This window comes from Eschrichtius robustus, chromosome 16 (assembly GCF_028021215.1).
Source record: "Eschrichtius robustus isolate mEscRob2 chromosome 16, mEscRob2.pri, whole genome shotgun sequence".
Lineage (NCBI taxonomy): Eukaryota > Metazoa > Chordata > Mammalia > Artiodactyla > Eschrichtiidae > Eschrichtius > Eschrichtius robustus.
The window spans coordinates 34,042,143-34,058,425 of NC_090839.1; the positions used below are offsets into that span (position 1 = coordinate 34,042,143).

A 16,283-nucleotide genomic window follows, 5' to 3' on the forward strand; every position below is an offset into this window, starting at 1 on the left:
GCGCCCCTCGTGGAGACGTCACCACGCTGCCCCGCCTGCTGCCTGGGCGGAGAGACTGCAGAGCCAATCGTTTCCCTGCTCCGCACGAAGCCCGCCCCACCCCTAACATCTATTGGAGGGTGCGAACGTGGGGGCGGGGCATGAGCGCTGCGCCTTCAGAGGGCCGGCTGATAGGCGACCGGCGGGAATCCCCGCCTTTTTGTCACGTTCCGGAACCGGACGTTAGAAAAGTCCGGGCGAGCGTGAAGGTCAGGCCTAGAGTGGGGGGTTGTTGAACTGCGTCTTCGTGGTGCTTAATCTTCCTCTTGAGGGGTAGGGAATTTCCGGCCTCGAAAGTGAAACGCAAATCCAGCCTGCTAGGAGGAAGAGCCACCTTGTAGCCTAAAGAGTGCTGCTTTAAGAGGTGTGCAGTTATGATAAAAAAAAAAGTTGTCTTGACCACCAGCTCTTAAACCTCCTCCGCCGCATACACACCAAACTCGTATTATTTACCGTATGCAACTTCCTAAGCTTTTTTATTTTCTCAACAAATATACTTTCTAAAAAAAAAACAAATGAATTTATACCGTAGACACTTCTGCAAAGTACTTAATAAAGCATGTGTAATTTTATGCCAGGTACATGTTTTCTGTATCAGCACCTCTTAAAAAGATGGCATAATATCCTACGTATGTAACCAATTTACAAAGTGCTTGTAATTTGGGCAACTCCTTGAAGTATTGCTGGATCAAAGAGCATACACATTAAAATTTTGATATATGTTACTAAATTGACTTCTAAAAGATTGCAATTTACATTTCAGCCAAGACTACGAGCATGCTCATTTCGCCTAATTTTTCTTTCTATAGATATTAGCAATCTCGTTTTTAAATCTGTGCTTGTGTGGAAATTTCAGTTTGCGTATTAAAAGATTGGTGCAAGTTGGATATCGTTCATATAGTTCTTGACCACTGTCTTATTCTTATTGATTAAAAGGAGTACTTCATATATTAATAATCTTATTATAAATATCCCCCCTTTGTTTCTTTTTTGCTTTGTTTACAGCATTTCTCTTTAGTTGCTTCTAATATTTTACCTTGGTCTGTAGAATTCTTTAGTTTTTCTACCGTGTATCTTGGTGTGGATTTAGTTTTATTTTTCCTGTTCAGGGAATTTTGTATTCCTCAATCAGAAGATTCATGTATTTCATCAAGTCTAGAATATTGTCAACCATTATGCCTTCAAAAATTGCCTTTCCCTACTCTATTCTCTCCCTCTAGCAATTTTATTAGGTGTATCTATTTCACTGAATTTAAGGTACCTTAAATTGTAAGATGCTCCATTATCTTATGTAGCACAAGAAAATAAAATATCAAACTATCATATGATTTATCATTTAGAATGTCGATTTTGTAATTATCAAAAGAACTTTTAGACTTTTAAAAACATTTGTATATGGGCTTCCCTGGTGGCGCAGTGGTTGAGAGTCTGCCTGCCAATGCAGGGGACGCGGGTTCGAGCCCTGGTCTGGGAAGACCCCACATGCCACGGAGCAACTAAGCCCGTGAGCCACAATTGCTGAGCCCGCGCGTCTGGAGCTTGTGCTCCGCAACAAGAGAGGCCGCGATAGTGAGAGGCCCGCGCACCGCGATGAAGAGTGGCCCCCACTTGCCGTAACTAGAGAAAGCCCTCGCACAGAAACGAAGACACAACACAGCCATAAATAAATAAATAAATGGATCATCACATTAAAAAAAAAACATTTGTATCATATATCACTCATGTGCATAATATATACACACTATATATATATTGGTTAGAGCACTTGTAATATATCTTCACATGCAGTTTCTCACTCAGTTACTGATACTGCTGTTTTTCCATATATCATACTCTGCCGTCAAGGGTGTGGATGATGCAGCATTCTTAAGAGTGCTCCTCTATTGTCTCTGGAATTTCTTCCAAGTCTCTGCCACCCATTCGTAAATTTTGATACTAGCACTAACTTCCTCTATGTATGATCAACTATCCTTTTGCATACATCTTTATATCAAAACACAACGGTTTCATCTATTTGTAGGTATTTTCCTTTCCAGGTCCTTTTATTTTTTATTTATTTATTTTAAAAAGTATTTATTTATTCATTTATTTATGGCTGCGTTGGGTCTTCGTTGCCGCGCACGGGCTTTCTCTAGTTGTGGTGAGCTGGGCTACTCTTCATTGCGGTGCTCAGGCTTCTCATTGCAGTGGCTTCTCTTGTTGCAGAGCATGGGCTCTAGGCGTGCGGCCTTCAGTAGTTGTGACGCACAGGCTCAGTAGTTGTGGCACATGGGCTTAGTTGCTCTGTGGCATGTGGGATCTTCCCAGACCAGGGCTCGAACCCATGTCCCCTGCACTGGCAGGCAGATCCTTAACCACTGCACCACCAGGGAAGTCCCTCCAGGTCCTTTTAGTGTATCAGTTCCTTTGCAAAATGTGGAATGTATTCATTCCTCCAGTGAGAAACATTTGCTTCACTAATAACGAATGTATACTCTACTACTCTGTTTCTGTGCTTTCTGCTTACATAATAACATTTTGGTTTAATGCCAAATCGAAGTGTGATTTGAAGGTATTTTAAATGGCAATTAAACTCCACCCATGACGTAAGAATGGCTATGACCTGTGGTCAGGGAAGGCCTTCTGTGGAGGTAGCAGTTTACCAGGGAAACTAGCTGTTTGGAGAGTAGGAGAAAGTATTCTACGCTTAAAGAATAACATGTTTAAAAAGGACAGCATGCTTAGAAAGTGTTCAGGTAGTCGTTTGTTTTAAAATTCAAAGCTTTTTTTATAAGTATTTTTCCCCAGTTTTATTGAGATGTAATTGACATACAATAGGACTCAAAGATTGATGTGTCCGGAACACACTGAACAATGGGGAGAGTGGTGCAAGGTGAGGTTGCAAAGAGAGGCAGGGCTGAGGTCTTATAGCCTTTTACAAGCCCTCTATAAGTGAAAAGGAAAGTTATCAAAAGAAGGTCTTTGGCATGAGACAATTTCTGGGGTTTTTTTTAAAAAATAATTAATTAATTAATTAATGGCTGTATTGGGTCTTTGTTGCTACTCATGGGCTTTCTCTAGTTGTGGAGAGTGGGGGCTACTCTTCATTGCAGTGCGCGGGCTTCTCATCGCAGTGGCTTCTCTTGTTGTGGAGCACAGGCTCTAGGCGCGCAGGCTTCAGTAGTAGTGGCATGCAGGCTCAGTAGTTGTGGCACGCGGACTTAGTTGCTCCACGGCATGTGGAATCTTCCCGGGCCAGGGATCGAACCCGTGTCCCCTGCATTGGCCGGTGGAGTCTTAACCACTGCGCCACCAGGGAAGTCCCCAATTTCTGTTTTAAGAGGATTACTTTAACAACTAGTAAAGGAGCTATTTCAATCAGTGAGAGAAAGAATGAATTAAATTATGACCAAACAATTCGTTAAACTTCTAGGAAAAAGTAAAGCTATAGACTCTTCCTAATAACTGTTTACTGAAATAATTTCCAGATAGATTAAATAATTAAAATTCAAATAAATGTAAACCCAATAAGAAATGGAAAAATATTTTGGTAAATATTTTTTTTTTTTGGTAAATATTTAAGAGATCTTGCTGTGGGCTTCTAAACATAAAAGGAAAAACACCCATAAAACATAAGGAATGACTACATAAGTTTTAAAACTTCAGTGTGCCTAAAAACTTGTGTTGGTTAATATACTTTGTTTCCACAACAGAGAACCCAATTCAAACTGAATAAAAAGGCACTTTATGTATCTAAACAAAATCCAGAGGTCCCTGGCTTCTAGTGCCTAAGGTCCAGTCTTAGTAAATGTATGAAAAATGGTTAGCATATTAATAAGCAAAGAAACATAAATTAAAGGGAGATAAAATTTTAATCTACTAAATTAGTAAAACTTGTGTTAACACCCATTTCTTAGGAAGGATATAAGGAAGTGGGCACTGTCATGACTTGAAGATGAGAGTATAAATTGGTATAATTTTTCCAGTGGGAATTTGGAAATGTGTATGAAAATCCTTGGAATTTTTTATTTAGTCTTTGGCACAGAAATTCAATCTATAGGATTTTTTTTTTCCCAAAGAAGTAATCAGAGTTACTTACCAAGATGAGGCATGTTTAAGAATGTTTCTTATAGAATTATTAACAATTCCCCTGAAATTGGAAATAATCTTGAGGTCTAACAGTATGGTCTCTGTTAGGTAAATTATGGTAAATCTGTAAGATGGAATACTATAAAGCCTTTCAAGTACCATTCCCAAATGGCATTTGATGTTAAAAAGTCGGGTTATGAAACAGTATAAACAATAGTATCCCAACTTTCTAAAATTATTATATCTGAGTGTAAGTGCACAGAAAATAGAATTAAAAGGCAATAATATGGATATTAACAGTAATTATGGCTGATGCTACCACAAATGATCTTAATACTTTTCGTTATGCTTTTCTGCATTTCCCACAATTTCTTCATCAAACATGTATTTTTGGTCAGAAAATGTTAATGCATGCTGGGAGAGAAAAATGCTGTGAACTATTTAATATAATTTCTGGCAAATTTCTTTACAAGATGATATTACGTATTAAACTGAGTCTTATTCCTGGCTGCACATTAGACTCATCTGGGGAGCTTAACAAACCGAAAGAAACAAGCCTATTTCCTCTAGGTTCCATCTCTAGAGATTCTTATTTAGTTGGTCTAGGATAGGCCCTCCATTGGCATTTTTAGAAGCTCCCCAGGTAATTCTAATAAATAATTAGGACTGAAAAGTACTGTTTCAGCATGTGTGATCAATTGATGAATATTTATGCTTAAAGCCACCTGCACCTCCGTATAGACTATTGGTTTGAAAAAGTAAGACCTATGCTTTGTCAGAGAAAAGACTGAAATTATAGTTTAGATGGACTGTCTAATAATCTAATAGGTCTACAAGTTTGTGGGAATGCAGGATCTGCATTTTTGAAACTTTAAGATGTTAGACAGTTCTGCCTAGCCCATTCTCAATTCCATTTTGCATGTCATCTCATTAAACTGAATAAGAAGTTTTAGCTTTCTGAGAACACTTGTCAAGATAAGATCTAGAAAGGCAATATGAAGGACAAGAAAAAGAGCAGATCAAGTCTGTTTTTGTTTATGGACAATTTTTTTTTTTAATGTATTGTTTAAATAATTCATTGATTGACAGTTCTTCCCCTCTAAGAGAGGAAAAACACTATTTGGGGAACTGAAGAATTTTCTTGTCACTTGTCCCAATGCAGTTTTCAAATTATCAAGATGGTGGGAGGTGTTTTTATTATAGAATGATAATAATTATAGCAATACCTGCCCACTTATGCTGAGCCTGCAGTCAGCCTGCACACTCTGGGGGACTAAAAATCTCATGCTAGTTACCTATACTAATCTAAAAATAATGGTAGGAGTGCAATGAAAAGAATCACCATATACAAGATATGTCACAAGCCTGGAAGAAATGACCCTAGAGGAAAGAGCTATTATGAAGTATTCTATTATTATGAGGTATTTCTATTGAAGGGAAAAATCAGGGGTAGAGGAGGAGGTGTAACGTAATGTAAAGGAACAAAATTCTTCTTTGGGCTGGAGGTGAGGGAATTTTTACTTTTAATTTCTTCCTACAGTTGAGGGAAAGGCTCTAAAGCTTGCCTAAAGACCTGTTAACATGACTTCCAGAGGTCTGAATACCTGATCCCTGTTTACCACAATACTGACTTCAGAATTGTACCTGGTCTGAGCTCCATTAGCTTGGGAGGGCTGAGTATGACAGATAAGAAGTTTGTTCGGGCCAAACTGTAGGGAGTTATCTACCCTAGTAATTATACTGTGCGTTCTGAAACTCTGATCTACGTGCACTGGTTCTCCAGTTAGGCTGTGTTTCAAAGCAAACAGCTGAGGTTCTAGAAGGACTGATGAGATGCTTACTCGGATGTGACCTTTCACAATTATGTTCCGTAAAGGTGAGAATCTGGTTACTAACACTTCCACCTGTCTTAAAGGATGACCTTGTGACTTTGTGTTGACATCCTTCTAGATCCTTTAGATAATAAACCTTGCTTAATTTACCCAAGAAGTGTCTGGTCTTTAGTTCAAGAGGTGATCGCTGACATTAGTCAAAATGGTGGTCACACAGTCTCCAACAGATTAAAAGAGTTTTAAAATTACCATCAGCATGTTATTTACTTTTTAAAAATAATTTATTTTTTACTTTTTAAAGAATATTTATTTATTTATTTTGGCTGCGCCGGGTCTTAGTTGCAGGCACGCGGGATCTTCATTGCGGCATGCAGGCTCATAGTTGCGGCGTGTGGACTTCTTAGTTGCGGCATGCATGCGGGACCTAGTTCCCCACCAGGGATTGAACCCAGGTCCCCTGCATTGGGAGCTGGAGTCTTACCCACTGGACCACCAGGGAAGTCCCATGTTATTTACTTTTATAAATAAGATTAAAACAAAAGACAAAATAAAACAAAAGAGCACAGCTTTCTCTAAATAAATTATGGCCTGAAGGGAGTGGTCTGTTTCTCTAAAAAAACCAAGTATTTGTGCGTTAATAGGGAACAAAGCATACCCTGAGTTCAGTGTTCCTCCATACCTATTTTACTGTCACTTTGAAGCAGTGTTATAGGCACTTGGGAATATACTTTTATAGAAATCAAGAAAATATAACACCCTTTTCAGAATTCTCACTACTTTCCCCAAACCTCACAGTTCAGGTCAAAATTGCTAACACAAAATTGCAACTCCTATGTGTGCAAATTTCTCTCCTTGTTAAATTACAATATGCTTAGGGAAGGGGCCCCATTTTATACTTGTCTTACATCACTTAAAGGCAGCGAACAGGAACTGCTGAAGGCAATGCTGAGCAACACAGATACTAACAATGAATTTAGGAAGGCCGGGAGTATGTTAAAGAGGGCGTTGGTAACAGATCCGTGTTCGTATTCTTAGTGGGCACTTTCTAGCCATGAGACCTTGGTTAAATCATTTTCTTTCAGGAGAAACTTTAAATCTATTAAATAGGTACTTGGGATGCGTCAGGTACATAGGAGATCGGGCTGTGAACAAAGCAGGCAGCATTCCTGTCCAAAAAATATCCTTCAGTAGTCCAGAAGAGAGAAAAGAAAGCTGAATAACCGTGGAAGACCCTAGCTGCAAAATGAAAATCATATCCACCTCCAAGCGTTGTACAGATAAAATGAGATACATTAAAGAGATTACATAGTTCAGTGCCCAGCACATAATTAACGCTCACTAAATGGAAGATAACTTGGCAAAGCAACGCAGAGTTAAGTTTGGCTTTCACTTCCTTATCACGTAATCTCCTCCTTTTACATAGGTGGGTTCCCCAGGCCTTTCCGCTCAGGGCCTAACCGCTCAGGGCCTAACAAGCGTCTGCTTATCAGTGAGAGGGAAGATCCCTGGCTTTTGAAAACAAGAAGCCGAAGGCAGCAAGCACTAGGCCGGCTGGAGCCTCGGGGCTGCAGCCCATGGCCCCCAGCAAGCTGTTATCTCTAAGACCCGGGGCTCCAGTTCCCGAGCTCCCATTGACGAGTCTCCCTCAGAAACGCACGCCTTTTCCAGCCCTCTCATGCTGCTATCCAATGCACGCCTCTCCACTCCTCTCCGCTTGCCCCGCCCCCCGCCCCGCCTCCCTGACGGATTCGCGCCATTGGTGTATCTCCGGGGCTGTGATGGCCGCGGTGCGCGTGCGCGCTCGCTGGGGGCACTCCCGAGAGAAGGAGCTGCTGGGCCTGGGGTGGAGGAGGCTGGTCGCGCTGTGCCGGGGTGAAAGGGCGGTGGCTGCACCGGGCGGGGCCAAGTTCCAGGGCTGGCGGCCGGGCTGCGGTGGGGTCAGGAGCCGCTGCGAAGCTGCGCGCTGCTTAGGCGACGCTGGGCTGGCCGAGCAGAGTCCGCGCGCGCCCGCGCTGAGCTGCCGGCCCCGGCGGCTGCGCCACTCGGCCGCAGCGACGAAGCGCTGGTGTTTCCAGTATGACGGAGCTAAGGCAGAGGATGGCCCGCGAGCCGGACGCACCGCCCGAGGACAAGGTAGCGGCAGCATCGGGTGGGCGCGGCCGGGGCAGAGGAGTCCCCCGGAGGTCCGTGCGGGGGCGCGCGCAGAGGGGTCGTCTTGCCATCTGACCCTTCTGCGCGGCCGTCGGCGGCCCTGGGCCTGGCAGTCGGCGGGAAGGGTCCTCGGGTGCTGGGCCCCGCGGAGCTCGCGGCAGGGTTCAGCAGGTCGGGGTCCCGGGGACATGGCTCTGGGGTCCAGTTGGGGGTGGTATCTCCGGGGCGCAGAAAGGAGAGCGCGGGGGGTTGCGCACGTCCGCAGCCCTCGCAGGACTGGTTGCGGGGTCCTACGCCAATCCATCTCCCCGAGGCCTTCCTGGGTGTGAAGACGCCGAGACCCCGGAAAGACTCCTCTTAGCGTGACTTAGCCTCTCTGATCTTCTTTGAAATGTTATCTGGGGGTGGAGGTGTAACAAGACAAGGCCATGTGATTTGCCTGTTAGGAGATTTAAACCCCTTCTCGAAAGTTAAATCTGTTGGCTTTAAGCAGAGAAGTCTCTTAATTCATGCAGTCAGCAGGTGTTGGAAGGTATATTCCCCAAAGATGGGCTTGTTTCCTGCTTCAGATGTGGGCGTTGATGGGGTAGAGGAGGAGGGTAGAACAGAGGCCATCTTGGCAGGGACGTAGCTGGTTGGGGTTGAGGGATGAGGGCAGTAGACTTACTTGGTTGAAGTGAAAGGTTTGTGTAAGGGAGTTGAGGAAGGTGAGGAGTCATTATGTTACTGTGGACGTTGAATGACAGCATAAACTTAGTGGTAGTATTTCGAGCCTGGAGTTAGCAGTGGTCAGGAGCAGTGTTATTTGGTAAATTGATCTGACAGTGATGTGTAGACTGGACTGAGGGAGCATGGACCAGAATGAAACAGACTGGTTGACTCGCGGGTTGCCAACAGGTGACTTGCAGTTGTTTTCTTTGGTCCCTGTGTTGTTTTAAAAACCAGAATATTTCTCCCAACAATCTGAATTTATTGCCTATTTTGGATCATTGGAAGATCTGCCATCACATTCCCACCTGATTAACGTTTGGCTGGAACTGAAGAACAGCTGTTCCCACCAATCCCTGTTGCTCTACACTAGGCCCACAGCACCCATTTATGTAGCTTTCCGTTTTTGGTAACTGGAGGAAAGGAACATTAGGGAGATATCAGGAAGGAAGAAAGCACAAGATTAGGTGTCAGGATGTCAACAGCAGTTATACTGGAAGGAGTGTTTTGGGTTAAAGATAATGGGATTTTAAACAATTTTGTTGGTTATGATAGTGGATCACCCAAGGAGAACTCTCCATACTGATTTTTACAGTATGTTTTGGAGAAAATTTAGGGCTTGGGTGCAAGTTTAGGAGTCGCTTACAGAGACAAGGTACTTTGAAGTTTCTAATCTTCCCATTAAATACCCTAGCTGGGCCTGGAAGAGCTCTGTTGCCACACTGCATATGCCTTTTGGGGAGTTTACAGTTACTTGGAGGCTGTGTAGCCCTGTTTAAGGGTGAGAGATCAGACTTGATGTTAATGGGACTTTGTGGTTTTAGAAGGTGTGAGAAGAGGTAGAAAAAAAGAAGGCATGATACCTAGTGGGTTGTACTTTTGAAAAGCTATTTGTAATAATTAGACTTACTTAGTGGTAAAAACAAGCAAAGCCACATACCCAAAAACCATGAGGTTACGAGGTGAAACAAAGTTTCTACCCTCCCCACCTAACTACTTGGATCCATCTCCCAGACAAAAGTGCCAGTTGATTCTTAAGTACTTTCCCATCCCCTGTTGTAGGTAGGGAGGATATGAGGAACTATCCAGCCAAAGGTACCTTAACTTTTACAACTGCACTTAAGCTGCTTATATGATGACAGAATGCCTGGGGCTTTGAGGTTCACTAAGTGCTTGTTGCTCCACAAACACGGCACCTACTTGCCTTCTGTTAAAAGCCTAATGTAGTCCATTAGCCCAGAACAAGACAATTGCTCCATTGCTCAATATTTCTGATTACCATGCATGGGATTTCAAACTTCCATGATTCTGGCTTTGCTGATATTCTTGGGTTAAAATTTAAGAAAATTAGAACTAATAAAACAAGGATATCTTTTTAGGGAAATAAATGGTGAAATGGGAACTTTCTTATTTCATAGTAGAAGAATTCAGAAAACAGTATTAGGTCAATTCATTAAAAGAACTGGAACAAATTTGAAAGATTTAAAAAAATGTTTCAGTTGCTTAACTGTTGTGGCAAAGTGTCTTATAAATAAGCAGACAGTCGTTTCAAAATAATCTGGGGAATGTGTTTATTATAAAAGTCAGAAGGTATTTTGTTACATTTAGCATCCTAGAATGGAATTGTCAAAGCCAATTGCTAATAAAGGAAACGTTTTCCTCTGGGAACCGTGCTTATAATTTTAAATTCCCAAAGCACAGTATTGTTGCCAAACTAAGAAACTTGGAATTTAAGCTTTGGAAGTGGTCTTCCTCCCACTGATCCATGTTTTTCCAATGGAGCTTAGGAAAGACAAGAATGAAATGTGGGCCCAAAGATTGGCATCTTAAAATTTATGATTGGGTTGGCATTTCAGGAGACTTTGTTTTGGAGGTTAGAATGAAGGTTCTGGGGTTTTCTGCTGTACTTAGATGCTGGAGTGCTATTTAAACTAGAGCTTTACTCATTTCAAGGCTTCTTTTCTAGGTCAATGAAACCAGTATAGAGAGGAAATAGAGACATCATTTAGAAAGGTGAGTTTAAATTTTAACTGAAGACTGATGGTTTTAAGAGCAGGGATTTAAGAGTCAGCTAGATCTGTCTTGAGCCTGGACTCTGCCACTTACCAGCTGTGTAACTTTGAGCAAATCACTTGTATGAAAGCCTCAGCTTGTCCATCTCTAAAACGAGGGTGATAAAAAGTAGCATATGCTTCAGAGGATATTCACGTGGATTAAATGAGTATGCACGTTACATATGTGGAACAGGAATTGTCACATTGTGATAATGTGTTAGCTATTGTTGTTTCTGGTTGAAATATAGTTTTTTTTTTGTTTGTTTTTAAACAAACTGTAACAGGGAAGAGCCAGTTTTTTGGGTTTTTTTTGTTTGTTTTTTTTTTTTTTTAAATTTATTAATTTATTTATTTATTTTTGGCTGTGTTGGGTCTTCGTTTCTGTGCAAGGGCTTTCTCTGGTTGCGGCAAGTGGGGGCCACTCTTCATCGCGGTGCGCGGGCCTCTCACTGTCGCGGCCTCTCTTGTTGCGGAGCACAGCCTCCAGACGCGCAGGCTCAGTAGTTGTGGCTCACGGGCCCAGTTGCTCCGCGGCATGTGGGATCTTCCTGGACCAGGCCTCGAACCTGTGTCCCCTGCATTGGCAGGCAGATTCTCAACCACTGCGTCACCAGGGAAGCCCTGGAATATAGTTTTATAGGAAAAAACCCTGTAATATTCACCTTCTACTCGTGGAAGATTATTAAATCTTCAAGTTATAAGTGTTTAGAGTAGTCTTTTCCTATTTATCGCCTTTTAAAGAAAGTTTTATAGACAAAGCTTGGCCTTCTATGACCCGTCTTTTCAGTTCATTTTCTTACTGAATTTTTCAGTGCTCAATCACAGTCAGACTTTAGCTGTAGAAGGAACATTGCTGCATGCAATTATCTTCCCTTCATAGCATATTTTAGAACAGTGATGAATAATTAAACGTGGTTTTCTGATAGACTTTAAGAGTGAACTACTGAAATAATAAAATCTTATTTTCAGAGCTATGACTACTTCAGATGTAGGAGAAATGCTTTATGCTTTAAAGCTTTTTTTACACTGAGAAATAATTTGGGTATTGAAAAATCAGTAAACATTGACTATGGCTCCCAGACTTAAATAGGAAGAGAAGAGGAAAGATTGATTTGTCCTATAACCCAGTATTTTAAGTTGCTTATTTATGTTGATCAAACAGTATAATTTTATTTTAAAAACTCATTTCCAATTTATGACTACTTAAAATTAGTTTTTTCAAAAAGCTAATTTTGTTGAAAATGTTTTATGTTTGCGTAAATTTATGATATTTCATTAGCATTTAACATTTTTAAAAAATATTAAATTGCTCTCATCAGATGTTAGAACTAGAAGGGATTTTAGGGGTTGCAGAGTATGTCCGAAGCCCAGAGTGTTTGTTACTTGCTCAAGGTCACACAGCTCTTTAGATGCAGAGTGGTTAACAGTATGAAGGTCTTCTGATTCCTTTTTACTCATTATGTTGCATAATGTTGCCTTGTAGGATACAAACTTAATTTACAGACTTTAAACGCTTCTGCATTGATTGACTTTGATTAAAAAAAAAAGAAGCCCAAATATCACTTATCTTTCTTATGTGGCTACAAAATCAGAAAAATAGCAAAATCTTTCAAAATGTCAAATATATATATATATACACACACGTGTGTGTGAGTGTGCATATATATATATATATATATATATATATATATGTGAATGTTGACAATCTGAGAAAACTTTTTTTTGGTAGAAAAAGTTGACTAGGTCTGGTTTTCCTGGTCATTGGAAAAGTGGTGATTTATACATTTTAAGTCCATCCATGGGGCAGCCACTCAGGTATCCTTGAAAGAAACTCCCAGCAAGGTGTCGGTTCCTCACTCTGAGATGCATGTGAGGCTGCTCAGAATAAATGCTTTCTGGTTGATGGCTCTAAGTATTAGAACTGTTTGTTCTAGCGATGATCAGTCATTCAGTATTTAACACATTTTCTCTTTAGAACATTCACTGAATCCAAGGTCTGCTGTATACAGTCTCAGTAGCTCTGAGGGAGGGCTGGTGTCTGCGCTCATGAGGAAAGGGTCCAGGATTTTATATCAATTTTGGCTCCAAATAATCCATTCTTTCTCCACTGATTTAAAGAAATCATATAATTTTGAATGCATCTGGGAAACTTTTGAAATGACTCTCCTAACTAATTTCACAGTGCAAATAATCACCCTTTAAACTGTTTGAAAAAATTGTGCATCACTATTTCTGATTTGTGCACTCTGCTGTCTTTCCTGGGATCCACACAGGTGAAGAGTATTGACTTCGTTAGTTTTGCAGAGAGCTTGCTGAGTAACTCCTGCACACAGCTTCTTAACCTGCTCCCTGTGCTGTGACAGCCTCCCCAGCCTTCCTGACTGGTGCTGGAGGCTGCTGGGGGTGACAGAGCACAGCCTTTCACTTACAGACTGCCTCTGGTTTGGAAAAGAGACTCTTGACTGTTAATTTTGCCAAGCTCTCCTTGGAAGAATACTGATTTGTTCCTGGGGTTGGGCTAAGTTCCTGCCTTCCAGGCCTTGCCACGCAGTGGTTGCTTGGTTGCGGCAGTGGTGTGGCGCCAACCAGGGCCGGCCTGGTCCCCATTAGGCAGCTCGCCCTGCCAGTCCATGATCTTTGTTCTTGGGCTGTTTGCCTCATCAGTGGGGATGGCATAGGGCCCACTCAGTTGAGTGACCTTTTAAAGAAAGTTAAACTTCATGTTATTTTGACTAGACAGTGCGTGCGTGGTTCAGAATTTGAAAGGTGCAGAGTGTACACTGTGAACGCCTCCTTGCTCCCTGCCTGGTTCTCCTCCCCAGCAGCAGCACACCCCTGCCAGGGTGCTCATGAGCACCTGCTGCTGGTGCGAAAGGACCTGAACTGTCCTTTGGATTTGTTGCCCTTTGGCAGCAGCTCTTTTATATTAGAGTCACCACAGGTCCAGCCTGGGGCTTCTCTGTGAAGACTTTGCTGCGTTTTTGAAAGAGCCCTTGAGACCTGGGATTTACTGGCAACATTCTCTGCTCTTGGGTGAGATGTTGAGAGGATATCTGTCACTGACCTGGATCCCTCAGTGGACGACTCTCAGAGCCTTGTCCCCACAGTCTGTGTCCTGCTAGTCCTGTGGTTTCGGTGATCTGCAGGAAATTCCTAGGTATACATCCCTCAGTCAACACAAACTTAGTTTGTCTCAAACTTGACTTTTCTCGTTTTAGACGTTGACCTTCCTCCTCCCGTGTGCTCTGCTCCAGCTTGAAGTCCATTAGTCCCTGTGTCTCTGCTCCCTCATCCAGTCCAGGTCACAGGTTCTTATCAGATAACACCTGGATTCCTTATCTATTGCTCTGGCTTATTTCAGATAGTTCAGGACTTGACGCCTGAACTGTTGTAAATCCTTCTAATTGAGCTCCCTCCCTTCAGGATTTGTTCTCAGCCCCTTCTCGTCCACCTGACCTTTCTTTGTACAGTTCTGAAACTACCCTATGAGTTACAGAAGGGAAAAAAATTTTTATGGCCCCTGTTTCAGATCTCTTAAATTTGGTCCTTTATGGCCTTGTTTCTTAACCAGCCCCTTTTCCTGCTTGGAGCCTCTGTGACATGGATCTTGGCTCTTGCTATTTCCAACCCTAGGAAATGTGCTCATTTTCTGTCACCCCTCTTTCCACCTCTACCTATTTAAGTCCTATTTTCTCAAAATCCATTTTAGATCTTCCCCATTTCAGTACTTCATCAGGCATGTATGTATTGTAGAAATCACAGGAATGTGTGCAAATGAGAATGAAATCCACCTACAATCCCATGATTCAGAGAAACAACCATTGTTCAAATGTATATCCCTCCTGTGCATATTGCTACGTGGCTGTAATGCTACCATGCATGGTCTGATAGCTTGCCTTTTTTTTTTTTTTTAATTGAAATACAGTTGATTTACAGTGTTCTGTTAGTTTCAGGTATACAGCAAAGTGATTCATATATCTACTTTTTTTAAAAATTAATTTATTTTTATTTATTATTTGGCTGCGTTGGGTCTTTGTTGCTGCATGCGGGCTTTCTCTAGTTGTGACGAACAGGGGCTACTCTTCGTTGCAGTGCGTGGGCTTCCAATTGTGGTGGCTTCTCTTTTTGTGGAGCACAGGCTGTAGGTACATGGGCTTCAGTAGCTGTAGCGCACGGGCTCAGTAGTTGTGGCTTGTGGGCTCTAGAGCGCAGGCTCAGTAGTTGTGGCACACGGGCTTAGTTGCTCCGCGGCATGTGGAATCTTCCCGGACCAGGGCTCGAACCCTTGTCCCCTGCATTGGCAGGCAGATTCTTAACCACTGTGCCACCAGGGAAGTCCCTATGTATTGTTTTTTACATTCTTTTCCATTATAGGTTATTAGAAAATATGAAATAGAGTTCCCTGTGCTATACAGTAGGTCCTTGTTGTTTATTTTATATATGGTATTGTGTATCTGTTAATCCCAAACTCCTAATTTATCCCTCCTCTCCTCCCTTCCCCTTTGGTAACCATAAGTTTGTTTTCTGTGTCTGTGAGTCAGTTTCTGCTTTGTAAATAAGTTCATTTTTATTATTTATATTATTTTTTTATTTTTATTTTTATTTATTTATTTTTTTATATTATTTTTTTAGATTCCACATATAAGTGATATCATACAATATTTGTCTTTCTTTTTCTGACTTATTTCACTTAGTATGATAATCTCTCGGTCCATCCATGTTGTTGAAAATGGCATTACTTCATTCTTTTTTATGGCTGATTAATATTCCATTGTATATATATACCACATCTTCTTTATCCATTCATCTGTCAACGGACATTTAGGTTGCTTCCACATTTTGGCTATTGTAAATAGTGCTGCAGTGAACATTGGGGTGCATGTGTCTTTTCGAGTTAGAGTTTTTGTCTTTTCCAGATATATGCCCAGGAGTGGGATTGCTGGATAATATGGTAACTCTGTTTTTAGTTTTTTAAGGAACCTCTATACTGTTTTCCATAGTGGCTGCACCAGTTTACATTCCCACCAACAGTGTAGGAGGGTTCCCTTTCCTCCATACCCTCTCCAGCATTTATTATTTTTAGACTTTTTGATGATGGCCATTCTGACTGGTGTGAGGTGATACCTCATCGTAGTTTTGATTTGCGTTTCTCTAATAATTAGTGATGTTGAGCATCTTTTCATGTGCCTGTTGTGTTCTTTGGAGAGATGTCTACTTAGGTCTTCTGCCCATTTTTTGATTGGGCTCTTTTTTTGATATTGAGCTGTATGAGCTGTTTGTATATTTTGGAAATTAAGCCCTTGTCATTGCATCATTTGCAAATATTTGCAAATATTTTCTCTCATTCTGTAGGTTGTCTTTTCATTTTGTTTATGGTTTCCTTTGCTGTGCAAAAAGCTTATACCTTTGACTAGGTTCCATTTGTTTATTT

The 16,283-nt window shown here is 41.6% G+C and overlaps 1 protein-coding gene across 2 annotated transcripts in view; it reads left to right on the plus strand.

Moving 5' to 3' along the window:
- Positions 1-7,748: 7,748 nt before the first annotated feature.
- CDS2 (CDP-diacylglycerol synthase 2) overlaps positions 7,749-16,283 on the plus strand; it is a 59,949-nt gene continuing 51,414 nt past the window's right edge. Inside the window, exon 1 of one of the 2 annotated variants that reach the window (XM_068524703.1) lies at positions 7,749-8,072. In XM_068524703.1, the coding sequence (XP_068380804.1) occupies positions 8,016-8,072 (57 nt within the window). In that variant the 5' untranslated portion in view covers positions 7,749-8,015. Of the gene's footprint in view, positions 8,073-10,791; positions 10,812-16,283 lie in introns of those variants that run through there. The other variant, XM_068524704.1, reaches the window with a different exon arrangement.